At 39.2% G+C, this 21,394-nt stretch overlaps 1 protein-coding gene across 3 annotated transcripts in view; it reads right to left on the reverse strand.

The window, feature by feature from the left end:
• LOC149941135 (multiple PDZ domain protein-like) overlaps positions 1 to 21,394 on the reverse strand; it is a 322,502-nt gene that overhangs the window by 233,248 nt on the left and 67,860 nt on the right. For all 3 annotated transcript variants that reach the window (XM_090176997.1, XM_090176996.1, XM_090176998.1), the window contains exon 8: positions 12,301 to 12,714. In XM_090176997.1, coding sequence (XP_090033123.1) covers positions 12,301 to 12,714 — 414 coding nt within the window. The remainder of the gene's footprint in view (positions 1 to 12,300; positions 12,715 to 21,394) is intronic.

Consider the following 21,394-nt stretch of genomic DNA (forward strand, 5'->3'; position numbering starts at 1 on the left):
GGAATGTTATCCAAAAGTTCCACTACAAAAACACGTGGCGGCGGGGAGAAGAAAAGGGGCTTTGCGAAATTCGATCTCCGATTATTTTATTAGCGATGCCAGATGGCATCCTATACGGAGCATTTCTCGGGTTCGCACTGAGCCAATGAGAACGGCCGACCAACATTGGCCGAGGCGATATAAAAAATACGTGGAAAATAACCTACGGGGGTGTTGAAATTCTACGGTCGGTATTGACTCTTTTAAGCTAATGGGAGAAAAGGGAAAGAAAAAACGCGGTTCGAGATAACAAGCGCGGACGAGACTCGGCCCGGGGTTTGGAATACATTAGGAATTCAAAGTGCTAAGCCGCTGGATGCGACGGAGCCGGGATAACGCCGCCAAATCAGAACTAGCTCTTCGCCTTCCTCCAATCGTAATCCGATTGAAGTCACCAAAAGCCAAACACGGACGGAGAAGAGAGAGCCTCGTACACTCTCCATGGCAATCTTCCTGATCCCAACACCGCTCTCGAGCTTCCCAGTTCTTCCCGCTTATCGCAAAGACGTATTTCAACCCGAGAATTAGACGCTACTTTCTCCAACGCCAACCGTACCCTTCTTCCCGTATTGGATGACGATGTCGGCTGACGTATCCTCTACCTATTGAGGTTGGTACGGCCCTTATCTCGGTGCCTCGCGAGAAGCTAGCATATCCAGTTACCGGCAAAAACGACGCGAGGAAATATATATACATACAGGGTGGAAGCTTCAGCCGAGGTCCATCCTCGGTACTTCTCCTAGTACACCAGAGTGCTGCGGGTTGAGCACTTCTACAGGCGCTGGTATTACCAAAATAGACCAATGGCATAATTAGAAGCGCATCTTTATCCAATCACCCGAAAAAGCATTTGGAAGATGCGCTTCTAATTATCCCATTGGTCTATTTTTGGTCTACCAGCGCCTGTAGAAGTGTTCCACCCGCAGCACTCTGGTGTACTAGGAGAAGTACCGAGGTTGGACCACGGCTGAGGCTTCCGCCCTGTATATCGGCGGGAGGAAAAAACCCCAGTAAGAGTCGCGCTTCGTTTGGGAAATCTATTTACTTTGGGCAGTGATAACGACAAACAAAACCTTTTTATTTCTTATCTCTCAACCAATTTACGGAAATGGTAAGGAGAGACCGATTCTTCCATAAATTCAATAGTACTAATATTAATAAAGTACCATTTTTTTGTAGAAGAAAATCCGAGACGGCTCCATATCGAATTACGTTTATAAAAATTTTTTTAGAAATCACTCTATAAATGGAGGATTTCAGTTACTCGAGTAACGACTGGTCATTCCAGCGGAAAAACTAAAAAGAAAACCTATAGGATCACGTAACTGGGTCACATCCGCCATCTGAAGCCGTTTTCAGTTTATATTTAATTCGAAAAAAGCGCCATTAAATAAAAGGGGGGAGGGGGAAGTAAAATATATCCGAACAGCTGTTGTTAGTGGGGCTGAAATCGAAACGTCTTAAAAGGAAACCGCCACGTCCTTTTATAAACGGAAAATGTCAAAGATTATTTTCTTTAGAAAAAAAAAGGATATATATCGACGAAGTCTAACGGTACCTTAACCAAGGAATTAATTTAAACCGCTATTTTAGGGTTGCCACAATATTTTCATATTCCAATTTCCCTTATTTCCCTAATCGTATTTAGAGATTTTCCCTCATCTTTTTTAAACCAAAACTAGAATATTTTTAATTATATATTTTACTACTATCAGAATTAAATTTCTGTGACTCGTCGGATTATGTTTTAGCTAAGAAACGTTTTATTGGACCGTTGGAATTAGGTTTAGGCAACTAAATAATATTTACAGAACTATATAATCATCCTAAATAAATTTAAATGGCATAACTTTAAAATTCCCTGACCTTACTATGGGGGCACCAAACCGGAAAAAAACTCAGTAAATTTATAAATAGAAGACATTCAAATGGATTTTCATTTAAAACTTTAATTAAAAGTTGTAAAAATTATACAGGAGCTTTCGGGCTCGTGGCTCTTTTTCAACTGATATAAAATTTTAATGATTTTAAAAAAGGTTCATTGCATAGTTTCGATGCACACGCGCATTTTACATATTATGACCCAATTTTTAAATTCATTTGATTATTCATTATCAAGGTTTAACGTGACTTGTTTTTAATAAAAGTACTTTCTTTGAATAACCTATTAAACCAATCTGGTTCTTTGCACATTATTTTAGCTTCCCCCCATTTTATATCATGCCCCTCGTGTCCCATACATGTTTCGCTATACCATTATGCATTTGTTTCTTCTTTTATGCATTTTTCCTCATTTTAACGTTCTTTTAGTTTGGCCCATATAAAAATTAAATAACATTTCTCGAAATATTGTACCACATTTCTCGAAATATTGTACCACATTTCTAGAAATATTGTACCACAATTCTAGAAATATTATTATTATTATTTTAAATAATTTAAGAAATAATATTTAGTTTTTCCGGTTTGGCGCCCCATACCTTTCAATGATACATAGGCCCATTTTCCAATTCCCAACCTTTTCCCCGACTTTTAGCACCCCTTTATTTAATCCTTTACGGCATTCCTCTAAAAGCCCGTGGAGAACGAAAAAATGTAACAATCATTTGTAGGGTGATAGGGGAAGGATAGTGTATTGCAGTAGGTAAGTCGTAAAAATTCCTATTTGTAACGTTCCTTTGGCCGAACGTAATATATCCTATATCTTTTGTGTATTCCCGAATATTTGGAGTGCCCGGTAAATTGAAACTCGAGCTTCGGTTAAGAGTCAGTCGGAGAAAAACGCTATTTCTGGATGTAAACAGAGGGAAAATAATATCCCGTATAACGGTCGGCGCGGATAACATCCGAGAGCGGAAAGAATTCGGGAGAAATAGAGGCTACGATGAAATGTCAGAAATATGGAACAATATGAGAAAATACCTTCCGAATGATCCGACGTTCCATATATAATATAACCGGCTTACGTGGAATGAAATCCCATATACGCTTCAAATTGAATGCTTAAAAAGACCTCAATTTTTGGGGGTCGTCCGTCCACTCGGTGTGTTTCCGAGTAAAAAGACACGACACGCCGGAAAAGGGGAAGAAAGAGCTCTTTTCTCAGCGCCGCTGAATCTCAAATATTTCTTTCTGGAGGCCACCATCTATACAGGGTGGAAGCCTCAGCCGTGGTCCAGAATCGGTACTTCTCCTAGTACACTAGAGTGCTACGGGTGGAACACTTCTACCGGCGCTGGTAGGTCAAAAATGGACCAATGGGAGAATTAGAAGCGCATTTTTATAAAATCGCCCGAAAAAGCATTTTAAAGATGCGCTTCTAATTCTCCCATTGGTCTAAATTTGGCCTACTAGCGCCTGTAGAAGTGTTCTACCCGCAGCACTTTGATGTACTAGGAGAAGTACCGAGGCTGGAACACGGCTCAGGCTTCCACCCTGTATAGGCGAAAAACTCGCGGGAGAGAGAGAGAGAGAGAGAGAGAGAGAGAGAGAGAGAGAGCTATACGAAGAGAAATGCGGAAGCGGGTCAAACTTGGCCAAGAATAATAGATAGAGGATTTCTCTCAGCTCGGAAAAAAGCTGGGGCCCCTTTTGACGAGAAAACGAATAGCGATACTCGTAGCAGACGACACTCGGCCCGGGGACGGAGCGAAAAAAGAAGGGAAAATCGTAGGACCCCAAAACCAATATCGGACTGATCTATTTATATATAACAGAATGGAAGGAAAGTTCATGGACCAAGATGCTAAAGGGACTCGCCGCTGTGGCCAAAAAAGCAGGCGTTAGTACGGGAAATCGCGGCAAAGCTTAGTTCATTTTGGACGAGCTTGGTGTCGCTGTAGTCGAGTTCTGTAAGCGTTTTTGGTCTTAACACGAAGAGGTTTACGCACAGTCGATTTAGGACCCGTCTACCGTGTAAAATACTAAACAGTGAGTCCCCTTAGATACTTTGGTCCATGGAAAGCGTAACGTTAAAGGTGGCGCCATCTTCCAGGGTGATAAGCGAGGATAGAACAAATTGAAATTACTAGAGCACTATAGGCCACCTTCTCTCGTATTGTCATGTCAGGATCGATCTGGAGACAATAACAAGGAGACAACCCGAGGTGATTTTCACCGATTTTTTTTTAAATTAGGGGGATAAGTAGACCTTTATGTAACTTGAAATTTCCCAAAAGGAAAAGTTTCGACGGGCTTTAGTTTTGCAATGGCAACCAAAAATGTTTTTGATTACTTAAAATTGGAATTAAAATGGGAAAATCGCTGATTTTTAGAACCATTTGAAAAAATTTGAAATATTTAAAAAAGTAAATTATATTTAAAAAAGTAAATTATATTTAAAAAAGTAAATTATATTTAAAAAAGTAAATTATATTTAAAAAAGTAAATTATATTTAAAAAAGTAAATTATATTTAAAAAAGTAAATTATATTTAAAAAAAGTAAATTATATTTAAAAAAAGTAAATTATATTTAAAAAAAGTAAATTATATTTAAAAAGGTAAATTATATTTAAAAAAGTAAATTATATTTAAAAAAGTAAATTATATTTAAAAAGGTAAATTATATTTAAAAAAGTAAATTATATTTAAAAAAGTAAATTATATTTAAAAAAGTAAATTATATTTAAAAAAGTAAATTATATTTAAAAAAGTAAATTATATTTAAAAAAGTAAATTATATTTAAAAAACGTAAATTATATTTAAAAAAAGTAAATTATATTTAAAAAAGTAAATTATATTTAAAAACGTAAATTATATTTAAAAAGTAAATTATATTTAAAAAAGTAAATTATATTTAAAAAAGTAAATTATATTTAAAAAAGTAAATTATATTTAAAAAAGTAAATTATATTTAAAAAAAGTAAATTATATTTAAAAAAGTAAATTATATTTAAAAAAAATGTATATTGGGTAAATTCAGGTTAATTTTGGTAAAATTATGTCAATTTACTTGCATTTACCTAATTTACACATTTTACTAATATTTACCGAAATGTACATGCATATAACCATTTATACCCATTTTAAATAATATAAACCAAATTTACTTGTATTTACCCAATTTGCTTATTTTTTCCCAAATTTACACGCATTTACCTGATTTATTTTTTTAATATTTAAACATTTTTCAAATCATTAAATCTGTGATTTCTCCATGTTAATTTCTATAGTGAAATGTAGGTTTTAAGTTATCAAAAATATTTTTTGTAGCCATGGCAAAACTAAAGAACGTCGAAATTTTTCGTTTTGGGAAATTTCAAGTTACATAAAATTCTACTTATCCCCCGAATTTGAACAAAATCGGTGAAAATCACCTCGGGTCGTCTTCTTGTAAGTTCGAACGGGGCCCGATGTATCGGGCACGAAGAGGGCCAGACTACACTCCGAGGAGTTACGGTTCTGTTCAAATAACGAAACAAGAAAACGAAATAAGCCTTATCCCAATTTGCTTTATTAGCAATAAAATAAGAGATGGAGGTTACCAGTATGTAGATCAGCGCTCGTGGAACTAATTAATAGTTTCGCGTCGCTCTTCCCCGAAGACCAAAGTACCAAAATACTCGTTTCCCTCGCCACCTCGCGGAAAAAAGCTCTACCAGAAGTCGGCCAGGGAATTTCACTTTTGGTAAAACAAGCAGACAGCGTAGATAGCCATGGCCAAAAGTGTATTTACAAAAATATGTATTGCTATATACCTCGTGGTGTAGATAGATTCTGTGGTAATTTGACCAATTATATTTTAATTATGGAAAGGAATTCTATTAACTCACAGGCGAACAAATTAATTCTTTTATTTTTCGGCAATAACGTTTTCTTAATTCTGTATGCTTCAGAACATTATCTGTGACTTTTAGAATTAACCACAACAATTTAAGACAGGATACATATCTGTTAATATTATATCCAGCGTATAACCCATACCCAGTACCAAGTTTACCGGCTATAGCGAAATTTAATTTATTTTAAGAAATGTATAAATAATTTTGTTTTTTAAATTCTAAAACGTTGGATTCCGAAACAAAGTTAATTAAAAAATTAACATAATTTTTTTGTTTATTCAAAGAAGAAAGGGCTGAATTGAGTCTGATAAGACCGCGAGCCCGGCGAAGACACCATCTGATTAATCAGGGCGAGATATGTGTAACGGCCACGCCAACGGGGGGATACGTGGGGACAGGGGTGGGGACACCCGTGGCGGAAGTATTCCGACCACCCGTTGGGGGATTGGTGGTCGTCCTCACACGGCCGGACACCTGGGATTACAGGAGTGAGCCACTATTCCCGGCAAAATTAACATAATTGCTTATAAATTTATATATATTTAATTTTAGGCTGAAAATAAAATATTTATTTTAATTCGCCAATCTCGCTTTCGATGGTGCTACCAGACTTACTATACCTGTGGCGCCATATCTAGACAGTAAAATGCCCAAAAGTCAAACAAGTAAAAAATAGCCATTCGGGGTAACAGAAAACCTGAAAAAATATTATAGGACTAAACGAAATTTAGTTTATTTTATATAGTTTATAGATATTTTTTGGAAAATCTATCCTTTTTATTTTTTTTCAGCTAGGCTAATACCCAAGGCACCACCTTAGGCCTAAGTCATCAAGCGACTTTTGAAGCCTTTTAATTCAGGTGGCCTGGTTACAATGCGTAGGAGGGTGGTGGCAAGCCCTGCATGCCACGCGAGCCAACAGCTCCCTACACTCAACAAGTTTTTATTTGTATGTAATGTTCATAAAAACTCGAGATCGGTTAGCCCTAGAGCTTTGAAATTTTAACTCAATGTTCAGGGCCTGATTTCCAACTAAACGCGCCTAATTCCAAATACCTGACATGGTTATTTATCTAATTCAATTTTATTTTACTCGACTTTGGACTTTCACCTCTTTGCTTCCCTTATCTATTTTTACGGCTGGTCTCGTCGCGCCCGGTTTGTTGAGTTCCTTGCGCCCGTCCCGACCTTTAAACTTTTTTAACGGGTGAGTGTGAAATTCGTAGAAAGGGAGTTAGTGGGAAAGAAAGGGACTTCGTAGAATGGGGAGGTTTAGTTGGGAATTTTGAAGTAGTAGGGCTTTTTGCTACGCGTTTTGCGTTTTTGCTAAAGCGTTTACCTTTCTTACGTACAAATCAGATCTCTGAGTCATTCTTTAAAACTAAGACCCCGGGCGAAACCGGGTATTAAAGCTAGTATAGGATGAATTCTATTGAAATTACAGAAAAATTCGGGTTTCAAATATTTATGAAGTGAAAGCTAATGGATTTTAAAGATAATTTTGTTCAATAATTAGGTGAGCGAGCGAAAAAAAAAGGATAATTAGGTTCAAAATGCTTTTTAATTTTGTAAAAGACGTAATTTCAACGGGTAAACTACGAAAAATTACTAACAAATTAGGAAATTAAAGCAAAATAGTGACCGATTCCAATGGTCCCCCTGTGAAACATTTTACAAAATTGAAAAAATAATTAAAATACCAAAATTATAAAAAAAATGATAAAAATTTACGAAAAAATAATAATTGGTCACATTTTGATAAATTTTTTAAATTGTTTTCACAGGGTAATCGCTCAAAATCCCATGTTATTTTATGTTGTCAAAAACATTTTTCGTTTGCCACGGCAAACCCGTTGCCCATTGAATAAAATCCCTATAGGATTTTTCAAGTTACATGAAGGTCTACCAATCCCCCGAGTTTGAACAAAATCGGTGTTTAACACCTCGGGCAGTCTCCTTGTAAGTTAGTTTAATGTAAAAATTCTCGACTGACTTCACTCTCGCTATCAGGAGTTAATATATTCGAAAAAAGAGAAGCTATTTCCAGCCGAAAAACCAAGCTATCGTGATTCTAAGCAAACAGTTTTCTTAATTCGAGATTGCCGTAACTCTGTCACGTTTGGTTTATAAGCCCCGAAGCTCCGGTCCTCCACTTCCGAAATACTAAGGACGCCGAGAAGGACCTTATACGAGACGAAATTGCAATAAACAACGAAGCTTCAGTTTCGCGGGGGGGAACGAAGAGGGAGAAAAGGATATGACTGTCAATGCAAAAACCGTCGGGTGCGCTCTGGCATTTTTATTATTCTCGGAGTCAGATGATGAAAAGAAAGAAAGTGAAACTTTGACGGAATTTGGAAGCGACCGCGGACTTAATAAAGAAGCTCGTGCCCCCCCCCCCCCCTCCACGCACTCTCGGGTTTATTTTAAGCAACCCCCGAAAAGCAACTGGCGGCCAAACGTCCACCCTCTCAATTCGCGCGAGAGATGAAAGAAAATCGATGGGAACGCGAGCCAACTTCGTCGCCAATCTGATGGGCGACTTTTCTGACATCCAAAAATAAAAATTTCCGCAACTTCGGGAAAAGTTAGAAGTATGTTAGATTGAGTTTCCAGATTCGAGCTAGTTCTCATCACAACATCATCAAAACTATCCTCGTATATCAAAAGTATTAATGAATAAAAATTGGGCCGTCTTAACTAGTTCTCAAAGCGAAATATCCGCTAAAAAAACGAGTTAAAGGCCTAGGTTTTCTTCTGCCTGTCCCCTTTAAATTGGGCCAACATGTTCAGCGGTTGGCCTACCACCAGGGTATTTGTGCTCCACTGAGTTAATTTAAAGGGGGACAGGCAGAAGAAAACTTAGGCCTTTAAGCTTGTTTTCCACTGGCGCGCGCAACGACGCGTTTCTCAGCTTCGAAACGTTCAAACGTTTTTACGCGCGTAAAGAAAATAACATTATGACGTGGAAAACAAGCTTAATACCGAGAATGTATTCGAGTGAGCCGGGAATATGCAGCAGCGGCTCCAGCCAATGTTAACATGAAAGTGCCAACGCTCGTACCATAGGGACTTTCTCCTATACGAGGATGATACGAGGAAAGGCGAAGGGGCGTGGTTTTTCTCCCGGGGAACCAAGATATAAGTGCTCTTATATTCTTCGTTTAACCGTCTACATTCTTAGGCACACAAATTAGTCGATATTATCGGTCGTGTGACGTCATTAAGGCCGATTTATCCAAGAGGCACTAGTGATCTTACTGGGTGAGATTTTAGTCGGGGTCGGGGTCGGGGAGAGAAAAAACCCCATAAAACCGGGTCGGGTCGGGATGTTTTGAAATTTTTAAGTTTCAGTGTTTTCTAACTACAAAAGTAACCCAACACGTTCAAAAATAGCACATATCTTATTTCATTTATAAAATATCTCTAAAACGTTTCAAGAATCATCATCTCCGATGGTGACTCTGGGTGAACGGGACACTAAAAGGGTATTTCTACAATGTACACATCTTTAGGTGGAGTTTGTTTTTCAAAATGCTATCAAAAAACCGATACTTTAGGCATAGTTAAAATGGTTTACAAAAAGTATCACTGTGGAATTCGTTTAAATGACAGCCGACTGTTCGGTTATTAAACGCTAAATCAAAACAATAGGTCTTAAAACGGGATTTGGGTACATTTGTTCGAATTTCATTCGTCCGAACGGTGGTACAAATGTCCGAAAGATCATTTGTCCGAATGCCGGAAAACAGGATCGTATGTCCGAAAACGTATTTCATTGCCCGAAAAATCTTTTGTTGGTGATTTAGTCGTTTAATTTATGTTAACTTTACTGGCGAATTTCATTTGTTCGAATAATCGTTTGTCCGTTTTTTTTTGAACATTAGGAATTTTTTTTTTAAATATTGTTAATATAAGAAAATAGTAACATTAACGTGAGCCTAACCTAAAATATCCACAACATTGATCGATATTAATACGAATATGAAGTAAAATATACAATATATAGATATAGCCGCAATTAAGAAAAAACAACTTGAACAAACAACGATATTTACAATGTAGTTTTTTATTTTTTATTCTTGCACTAAAAAAAGTCCGGACCAAAAAAAACAGCAATAAGAAATATTAATTTAGCGACAGAATTCGGACAAGTGATGCTACCGATTCGGACAAGTGATGCTACCGATTCGGACAAGTGATGCTACCGATTCGGACAAGTGATGCTACCGATTCGGACAAGTGATGCTACCGATTCGGACAAGTGATGCTACCGATTCGGACAAGTGATGCTACCGATTCGGACAAGTGATGCTACCGATTCGGACAAGTGATGCTACCGATTCGGACGAATGAAACAAACAAGTTGTCCAATTCGAACAATTGAAACATTTGTTATTTCGGCGGTTCGGACGAATGAAATTCGAACATTTGTTCCACCGTTCGGACGATTGAAATTCGAATGACACGGTATGTAACGCAACTGGTAAATTCTAGTAATAACTTGGCAGTGTCATATTGGCGTGGTTAACCTTTGACCTTAACTTTTGGGAAAACGAAAGTAATAGGTACCCGCTAGCGGTAAAGTCGCGCCTCTAATACGCGAGACGCGGCAAAATCCCAAAGCAATACTAAAGTCAACCGCGAAACAAACGATTTTAGGAAAGTCCTCTTTCCGCCACTAGCACTCGGGTACTCAAACTGGTACAATGGGCGAGGCTAAAAAAATTGAAAACCCGGCAACGCCGTCGAAACTCGAAAACCACTTTCACATATTAAAGGGCTTTTCCGAAATCCAAAACATTCCTAGTTTCGTCGAGTTAACGGTTCTCGGGAGAAATTTTATATACATTCCGCTTTCAAAATAAAATACTCTACAATATAAAAGTGGGCAGGAGTGGCTTGGGCTCGGAAAAACCATTGAAAAACTTTCGGAATACTTTGGTCAAAAAAGGGGCGAAGTTACTCCTGAAGGCAATCAAGAGGGCGAAAAGAAAACTGGCCGGGCATCGGCTGTTGGACTCGGCCTCTTTCTCCGAGAAAGTACACTCTAGAGCTACGGCGAAGGTAAATAAAGGAGTAGTGAAGCGATGGCGTGCGCCGTATAATTCGTTCGAGCGGAATATTTTAAAGACACATTGAGAGAAAGAGAGAGAAAGATTAGGACGGCCATAAAAGTTTAAAATTTGCGAGCCTCAAGTCGAGCGCGTTTCAAAGCTTTAGAAGCGGAAACGCGACGATTACGGTAGTTGACGTAAGAATGAATAAAGTAGGTCTACTTTAGCCTACAATGGCAGTTAGCAACAACATAGAACTATATTCGCGAGACGATTTGGCTAAGCGAATCGACGGTCATTTCCAGTGCAACACCAAATATAGCGTTTTAGATAATTTTAAGAAATACTATAAAGGTAAATTATCAAAGTTGAGTATAGTCTGTAAAGATAATTAATAACTTATTTGGTTGAAAGCGCAAACACGAGTACTTTCGGTAATCGCGAGAGCGGCGAGACCAAGTACTTGGTTGAACTTCCCCCAACCGAGTTTCGCGATGAAAACGCTATTATAACGCTACACTAACTAAGCGGCTTCAAATTTGCTCGTTCTCTTTTATTATCTAAACGACCAAGACATCGAGAAATGCTAGCTATAAAGACGCTTACGAGTATACTACGGATAACGCGAAGATTATATCGCGCGTTTCGAGGCGAAGGTAAGCGGTCAGAATCGCTTAGAACGACATCCTTGGTAAAAACTATTTTCTGGAGCGTGTTCGGGGCTCTCCGTCCGTCTTAAGCGGCCGCCAAATTTAATATATTAAGTTAAGAGGTACTTAGAAGATACGGGATAAAAATGACCTCCACCGCGTGTTCAAAACGTTAAGTTCGTCGGGAGGTCAATAGGCGAGCAAATTTTGGTGGAGGGGATGGGTTGTAGGGGGCGCTCCGGTTCGAGACAAAGGACGTGTTCGGGAAACTAAAAAGCCAAACGCCACCGTACTTAATGAATTAAAACGTTTATGGGCAAGCGGACAAGCGTAAAACTACTTAACCGGTGGGTGTTGCAGCTTGGCGGCGAGCGCGGAGGCGGAGCGCTGGATATGGCTATAAAGGAAAACCAGGTTTGCCTAAATTAATAAAGCCGTGGCGCTCTTCCTTTGAAGTCAATAACGAGTGGAGAGAGGGGAAAACAGCGTAATTAAAATGGAAGACGCTTGTTCGCCGGGGATAAGTTTGGCCAATTGATTAGGAAGGGAGCGCGATGGCCCGTTCTCCATAAAACCCAAATGCCCGCTCGAGGCGGTGTACTACTAAAACATTAAGCCTAAATTTACAAACTAGATTAAAAGGCAAAAGGCAAAAGAGCATCTGCCATTTTATAGTCGCCAGCCTTCGCGATTCCACGCGGTAGAGACAGCGCCGATTCGGGAACGACCACGTTATATACGCTAAGTAAATAAAGGCTTTTCAAAGACTCACGGTTGCGTCGGTGGCGAGATGGCAGTCCACGGAGGTCTGGTAGGTGAAGCCGCGGTCGTACTCGACGGTGGCCGGAACCTCGACTTGGGTGGTCAGTCCGTTGACGGCGGTGGACTCGATGACGTCGCCGTAGGGAATCATGGTCGCGTCCGGGTAGCCGTTCTGCGACTGCTGGAACACGCTCAGGTATTTCTCGACTTCCTCGGGGTCGGCGAGGATGCGAGTTGGCACGATGGGAGCGCTGCTCTGAAGGCTATTGTAGTCGGGCGAAGTCGGTTCCACCGGTCGGGCCACGATCAGTCGGACGTCGGTGCCGGCGTGACGCAAAACGGCCGCCACTTGCTCCGAGCCCATACCGCGGAGGTTGACGTCCCCGATTTGCAAGATGTGGTCGCCGCTCTGCAGTCGACCATCCTACCGAAAAAGAATCCAGTTAACAAAACTATCCAATACAATAATATTCCATATTTTATCCAGCAAAACGTTAAGACCTTATTAGATACTACCCTAAGTAGTTGACGTGACTAACAACTTTTAAAATCAACAACGTAAGACGCGGTATTACTGACGTCCACAAAACCCATCGTCAGAAATATAATATTTTATGTTATTGTTGACGTAGCAGTTGAGACGTAATTCTTTATTCGCGTCTAGAGAGTCTTCTCTCACCGTAAACAGTATTTATCACAATCTTTTTGGGTTTGGCGGGGGTCCCTGAGACGCTTTACTGAAGGAAAACATTTTCCGTTGGCAAAAAGAAAGCGCGCAACTCAAACAGAAAGGAGCGAGAGAAAGAGGTCGTCACCGGAGGATACCATTCTGCCCGCCATCACAGTCTCTTCCCCAAAAACCCTTGTCGCCCCGCCCATCAGGGTCCATTAAGTTAGCGCCCCCAAGCGACCGATTTTAAAATAACTTTCTGCACCTTAATGCACCCTTCATGCACCATAGTGCACCACTGAAATTTTTTGTTGCACCATCTGGGAAAGGCGGGAAATTCAAAAAACAAAAGGGGGGGCTAAGTTAACGACAGCACCCCCAAATTTGATATCGTTAATTATAACATGCCTAATCGATTGCACCAACGGTGCACTATCGTGCACCACAAAAATATTATAATGCACCGTCATAAAAATGCGGGAAATTTAAAAAATTCTAAATTTGCCAAATATCCAATGTTCGATATTGCTAAAAACCACATGCCTAAACGACTGCACCAATGGTGCACTATCATGCACCACCGAAATCCGTCATTGCACTGTCTCAAAAAGGGCGGAAATTTATTAAAACATTAGGCTGTAAAGATAAATATTCGATATAGGAAAAAATGCCTTATCGATTGCACCAACGGTGCAATGAAAGGTCTCTGTGGTGCACGATAGTGCATCGAAGGTGCAAGCTATTAGGCACCTTATTTTATCGATATCCCATTAGGGGGTGCGGTCGTTAACTTAGCACCGCCATTGAAAAATTAAAGTGATTTACTCGGTGTAATAATATCTGGTAATAGAGTGCGGTGCAAGGAAATTTCTCTGTGGTGCACGATAGTGCATCGAAGGTGCAAGCTATTAGGCACCTTATTTTATCGATATCCCGTTAGGGGGTGCGGTCGTTAACTTAGCACCGCCATTGAAAAATTAAAGTGATTTACTCGGTTTAATAATATCTGGTAAAAGAGTGCGGTGCAAGGAAATTTCTCTGTGGTGCACGATAGTGCATCGAAGGTGCAAGCTATTAGGCACCTTATTTTATCGATATCCCGTTAGGGGGTGCGGTCGTTAACTTAGCACCGCCATTGAAAAATTAAAGTGATTTACTCGGTTTAATAATATCTGGTAAAAGAGTGCGGTGCAAGGAAATTTCTCTGTGGTGCACGATAGTGCATCGAAGGTGCAAGCTATTAGGCACCTTATTTTATCGATATCCCGTTAGGGGGTGCGGTCGTTAACTTAGCACCGCCATTGAAAAATTAAAGTGATTTACTCGGTTTAATAATATCTGGTAAAAGAGTGCGGTGCAAGGAAATTTCTCTGTGGTGCACGATAGTGCATCGAAGGTGCAAGCTATTAGGCACCTTATTTTATCGATATCCCGTTAGGGGGTGCGGTCGTTAACTTAGCACCGCCATTGAAAAATTAAAGTGATTTACTCGGTTTAATAATATCTGGTAAAAGAGTGCGGTGCAAGGAAATTTCTCTGTGGTGCACGATAGTGCATCGAAGGTGCAAGCTATTAGGCACCTTATTTTATCGATATCCCGTTAGGGGGTGCGGTCGTTAACTTAGCACCGCCATTGAAAAATTAAAGTGATTTACTCGGTTTAATAATATCTGGTAAAAGAGGGCTCGGTAAAGTTGGCACCCCCTATTTTTCTTTACTCGAATTAACCATCTTATATTATGGCACCCAATATGCACCATAACGCACCATCAAAGACACGTTACGCACCCCCTGGGAACCGAAGGAAATTTACAATATAAAAGGGGTGCCAACTTTATCTCAACACCCCCACTTCAACTTTTGTGGAAAAGACATGCACCAATCAATCGCACCCATTACGCACCATTATGCACCATTATCAGCGTTTTTCGCACCGTATTGGTTTTAGATTTATTCAAATATTACAGTGGGGGTGCCAGATTTACTTCAGCACCCCCATATACCTAGCGCCCTATAAAGATGACCAATCAATCGCACCCATTACGCACCATTATGCACCGTACGCTTTTAATTACGCACCATACTAGTTCATGAATTACGTTCATTTTTAATTTTAGGATTATTTAAATATAAATTGGAACTGTGGGGGTGCCAGATTTACTTCAGCACCCCCATATACCTAGCGCCCTATAAAGATGACCAATCAATCGCACCCATTACGCACCATTATGCACCGTACGCTTTTAATTACGCACCATACTAGTTCATGAATTACGTTCATTTTTAATTTTAGGATTATTTAAATATAAATTGGAACTGTGGGGGTGCCAGATTTACTTCAGCACCCCCATATACCTAGCGCCCTATAAAGATGACCAATCAATCGCACCCATTACGCACCATTATGCACCGTACGCTTTTAATTACGCACCATACTAGTTCATGAATTACGTTCATTTTTAATTTTAGGATTATTTAAATATAAATTGGAACTGTGGGGGTGCCAGATTTACTTCAGCACCCCCATATACCTAGCGCCCTATAAAGATGACCAATCAATCGCACCCATTACGCACCATTATGCACCGTACGCTTTTAATTACGCACCATACTAGTTCATGAATTACGTTCATTTTTAATTTTAGGATTATTTAAATATAAATTGGAACTGTGGGGGTGCCAGATTTACTTCAGCACCCCCATATATCTAGCGCCCTATAAAGATGACCAATCAATCGCACCCATTACGCACCATTATGCACCGTACGCTTTTAATTACGCACCATACTAGTTCATGAATTACGTTCATTTTTAATTTTAGGATTATTTAAATATAAATTGGAACTGTGGGGGTGCCAGATTTACTTCAGCACCCCCATATATCTAGCGCCCTATAAAGATGACCAATCAATCGCACCCATTACGCACCATTATGCACCGTACGCTTTTAATTACGCACCATACTAGTTCATGAATTACGTTCATTTTTAATTTTAGGATTATTTAAATATAAATTGGAACTGTGGGGGTGCCAGATTTACTTCAGCACCCCCATATATCTAGCGCCCTATAAAGATGACCAATCAATCGCACCCATTACGCACCATTATGCACCGTACGCTTTTAATTACGCACCATACTAGTTCATGAATTACGTTCATTTTTAATTTTAGGATTATTTAAATATAAATTGGAACTGTGGGGGTGCCAGATTTACTTCAGCACCCCCATATACCTAGCGCCCTATAAAGATGACCAATCAATCGCACCCATTACGCACCATTATGCACCGTACGCTTTTAATTACGCACCATACTAGTTCATGAATTACGTTCATTTTTAATTTTAGGATTATTTAAATATAAATTGGAACTGTGGGGGTGCCAGATTTACTTCAGCACCCCCATATACCTAGCGCCCTATAAAGATGACCAATCAATCGCACCCATTACGCACCATTATGCACCGTACGCTTTTAATTACGCACCATACTAGTTCATGAATTACGTTCATTTTTAATTTTAGGATTATTTAAATATAAATTGGAACTGTGGGGGTGCCAGATTTACTTCAGCACCCCCATATATCTAGCGCCCTATAAAGATGACCAATCAATCGCACCCATTACGCACCATTATGCACCGTACGCTTTTAATTACGCACCATACTAGTTCATGAATTACGTTCATTTTTAATTTTAGGATTATTTAAATATAAATTGGAACTGTGGGGGTGCCAGATTTACTTCAGCACCCCCATATACCTAGCGCCCTATAAAGATGACCAATCAATCGCACCCATTACGCACCATTATGCACCGTACGCTTTTAATTACGCACCATACTAGTTCATGAATTACGTTCATTTTTAATTTTAGGATTATTTAAATATAAATTGGAACTGTGGGGGTGCCAGATTTACTTCAGCACCCCCATATACCTAGCGCCCTATAAAGATGACCAATCAATCGCACCCATTACGCACCATTATGCACCGTACGCTTTTAATTACGCACCATACTAGTTCATGAATTACGTTCATTTTTAATTTTAGGATTATTTAAATATAAATTGGAACTGTGGGGGTGCCAGATTTACTTCAGCACCCCCATATATCTAGCGCCCTATAAAGATGACCAATCAATCGCACCCATTACGCACCATTATGCACCGTACGCTTTTAATTACGCACCATACTAGTTCATGAATTACGTTCATTTTTAATTTTAGGATTATTTAAATATAAATTGGAACTGTGGGGGTGCCAGATTTACTTCAGCACCCCCATATATCTAGCGCCCTATAAAGATGACCAATCAATCGCACCCATTACGCACCATTATGCACCGTACGCTTTTAATTACGCACCATACTAGTTCATGAATTACGTTCATTTTTAATTTTAGGATTATTTAAATATAAATTGGAACTGTGGGGGTGCCAGATTTACTTCAGCACCCCCATATATCTAGCGCCCTATAAAGATGACCAATCAATCGCACCCATTACGCACCATTATGCACCGTACGCTTTTAATTACGCACCATACTAGTTCATGAATTACGTTCATTTTTAATTTTAGGATTATTTAAATATAAATTGGAACTGTGGGGGTGCCAGATTTACTTCAGCACCCCCATATATCTAGCGCCCTATAAAGATGACCAATCAATCGCACCCATTACGCACCATTATGCACCGTACGCTTTTAATTACGCACCATACTAGTTCATGAATTACGTTCATTTTTAATTTTAGGATTATTTAAATATAAATTGGAACTGTGGGGGTGCCAGATTTACTTCAGCACCCCCATATACCTAGCGCCCTATAAAGATGACCAATCAATCGCACCCATTACGCACCATTATGCACCGTACGCTTTTAATTACGCACCATACTAGTTCATGAATTACGTTCATTTTTAATTTTAGGATTATTTAAATATAAATTGGAACTGTGGGGGTGCCAGATTTACTTCAGCACCCCCATATACCTAGCGCCCTATAAAGATGACCAATCAATCGCACCCATTACGCACCATTATGCACCGTACGCTTTTAATTACGCACCATACTAGTTCATGAATTACGTTCATTTTTAATTTTAGGATTATTTAAATATAAATTGGAACTGTGGGGGTGCCAGATTTACTTCAGCACCCCCATATATCTAGCGCCCTATAAAGATGACCAATCAATCGCACGCCGTGGATCTTTTGTATTCGTTAGATAGTTGTAAAAGTTGTTGTAGTTAGGTATTGTTTCCTGCTAACTAATCATACTAGTTTTGTCCCGCTGGAGTTGGGCAAAGGGGGGAATTTTCGGCCCTCAAATGGAAACCAACGACGCGTAATCTAAAATGAGATTTTTCTTCAACAACTCATTGGAACTGCTTTATTTTCCCAAGAAGCGCGCATTCCTCGCTTTTCATTACAACAGAGTTTCCGAAAGTTACACCGGATAACCAGGGAGTGGCCGCAGGGGGAGAGGCGACGACTTCGGGAGACACTCCCGCAAAGAGGAAATTTATTTGGGTAGCGTCGCCAACCTGTAAGACAATTATCGTTTTGTAGGATAATTTGACATTCCCTACAACGTACGATACCATTTGAAGTGTCCCACGTTAACTTTAAGCTTTCGATGTGCATCTAATATTACGGCCTTGGCCGACTTGTTAATTTTAGGATTATTTAATAATAAAGGAGGTCAAAAATTTTTACGTTTAGTTTTTTAATAATATTGAATAACTCAAAAATAACGAAAACAAAGTTTCTAAACTTTTGACAATTATATGGCTGGGGGCAAAGGGCTTTTCGCGCCCTAATAATATTTAGAACCTCAGAAATACCCTTTTCACTATCTCCGCTTCTTCTAAGAAGTGACTTTGCTTACTTTGTATCAAAAGTAAAATTTTTCCTGTTGGGATTCTTGAAAGTTGGTAGACATAGTTTGAGTCGTTCTTTATTTAATTGGGGTAAGGTTAAGGCAAACTATTGTTGGATTTAACGTGCGCATCCGACTTAACACTTCAACGAGTTTTTTTGCGCGAATATAATTTGGCATCTTGTTTTTCACAAGTTGGCCCATTACCAAAGAAATCTATGAAGTATTTAAAGGTTTTGTTTCTTATCTCCAAAAATTGAAACCCAAAGCTTCTCACGTGCTCTTGCTAATTAGAGTTGCTCCGGTTTTTTGGTACGTAACGCAATACAATTTACGGAGGAAAGACTGTTTCCCCGATTTCGTGTATACGTGATATCGGCTCCATGGAAACAGTAAAGAGGGATTTTTTTTTGGTCTTCTAGGAAAAGTTCATGTGGACGGTAGGTAGGGTCCATAGTTGTACATTTATTCTTTCGACGTGAAATTTTAAAACAGGCTAGTTGGAATAGACATGATCTCAGAGAAGGTTTAATTACTTCCCAGTCTAGTAGTTTTGAATTTTATATTTTAAGCTTAAAATAAGTGTGAAACCAAAATGGCTCCCAAAGCTAGAACGAAAGAAGACACAGAAAATATCTTACGTGCTTTATCAAAATTTAAAGAAAAAATATATCATCATAATAGCGTTACAGGAAAATCGTTTAAAGTATGGCAAGATGTAAGTGCCGAATTGGACAGCCATATGACGGGATTGGCGTTGTATACTTACGTTATGAAAAACATCAAGGAAAACAACATTCAAGTGTGTAAAGCTCTAGGCATTGATTTAACGAGTGATGAAGACAGAAGTGGAAGTTCGTCTCCAATATCTAACCGCAGTTCTCAAGAAAGCGAAACTCCGAGTGAAACCTCTGAAAAGTCCGATAATTCGAATACGGCTCGTTTTGTTTTATCAATTAAACCCGAAGACTATAAGTTAATGGCACCGGAAGAAACTACTTTTAGATGTCGAGAGAAATCTAAATTACGAAAACATCGTAAGTACGTGGTTTTTAAACCCCGAGTGTGGGCAGACATCGTGCAAAATTATTTTTTCGAGAAAACCAAATTTCCCTGCACCTTAAGTTTCAAATGTGCACGAATCCATACTAGAAGTGATGTCTATGCAAAAATCCTGGGTCGCTGTTCGGACTGCCAGGCGACGTTTTTTGGATACGTCAAAGATGAGCCAAACCCGGTTTATGGTATGGACATCGAATGTGTTTTGCGGGGAAAATTTAATTCGTCCCATGAAGGATTAAAAAGGAATTTATCAGGAGATAGAAGAAAAGAAATGGTGGAAAAAATGACAGAAAAGAGTTTAACACCAGGTATGATTCGAATGGAGATGGCAAGTGATAAAATGAGTTTCGGAGATATCGAACCGTGTATTTTCCCTTCGGCGGAAGTGCTTAAAGTCGCTAAATATCAGCACTTAAAGGCCCTTAAGCTGGACGATGATCCTTTCACGGCAGTTTGCAAGATGATGAGTATATCAATATTTCAAGGTGTAATTAGAGACTTAGGTTATTTTAAATTCCGAGCCATCTACTGGACCCATACGCAATTACATGTTTACAAGGCCTATTGCGAAAACAATTTAGAGAACTGTAAAATATCAATAGACGCAACTGGCTCAGTTGTGAAAAAATTACAGCGACCTAGTGGTAAAAGTGGCCATATATTTCTTTACGAAGCAACCGTGAACGACTTAATCAATAAGAAACAATTTGCAGTGACTCAAATGCTTTCTGAGGCACATGATGCAACGTCAATTTATCTTTGGTTGCAAATGTGGATAAACTCGGGTGCCATAAGACCGAAAGAATGTGTATCGGATATGTCTTTAGCTCTACTTCATGCCGTATGCAGGGCCTTTGCTAATTGCACGTCCCTTTCGGATTACATATCGCGTTGTGGGGACATTTTAATATCAAAGAAGATCGATGTTCTTTTACCAGAGTCTTTCATTAGATGTGATGTTGCTCATACAATGAAATTAATTGCCAGTTGGCCTAGTTTAAAAACGGAAAAAGTAAGAACCAGAAGGTTTTTTCTACACGCTATGGGTCAAATTATCCAAACTGAAACTCTTGAAGATTTAGAAAATTTTCTTCGAGCTATTTTGATAGTTTCACTTAGCGAGACAGAAGGGCAAAGCCTTAAGACCGGAAATAACACAAAATGCGAACTTAGAAAGTCATGGCTTCAAGGAAAAATATCGGGCATTCAATCTGAAAGCGTTGAGGTCTTAGCCGTGTCAGTACCTGAAAATTTGAACGTCGAACATGAGGAGAGCACAAAGAGATCGCCTTTCGAAGATTTTATCTCTCAAATTATTCACGCGTGTGAGCAAGAAGTTTTTAACTCGGAATTTCCAGAAAATAATCCCGAGGAAGAAGGTAACCGGGGTAACCAACAACTAGTTCCTCATTTGAAAAAAGACTTGATGAAATTGGCAAAACTTTTACCACTTTGGACCAGCCTAATGCGACCTGTTTTTAAACTAGG

Source organism: Leiobunum rupestre, chromosome 6 (assembly GCF_980474605.1).
Source record: "Leiobunum rupestre chromosome 6, qqLeiRupe1.1.hap1, whole genome shotgun sequence".
In the NCBI taxonomy this organism is placed as follows: domain Eukaryota; kingdom Metazoa; phylum Arthropoda; class Arachnida; order Opiliones; family Sclerosomatidae; genus Leiobunum; species Leiobunum rupestre.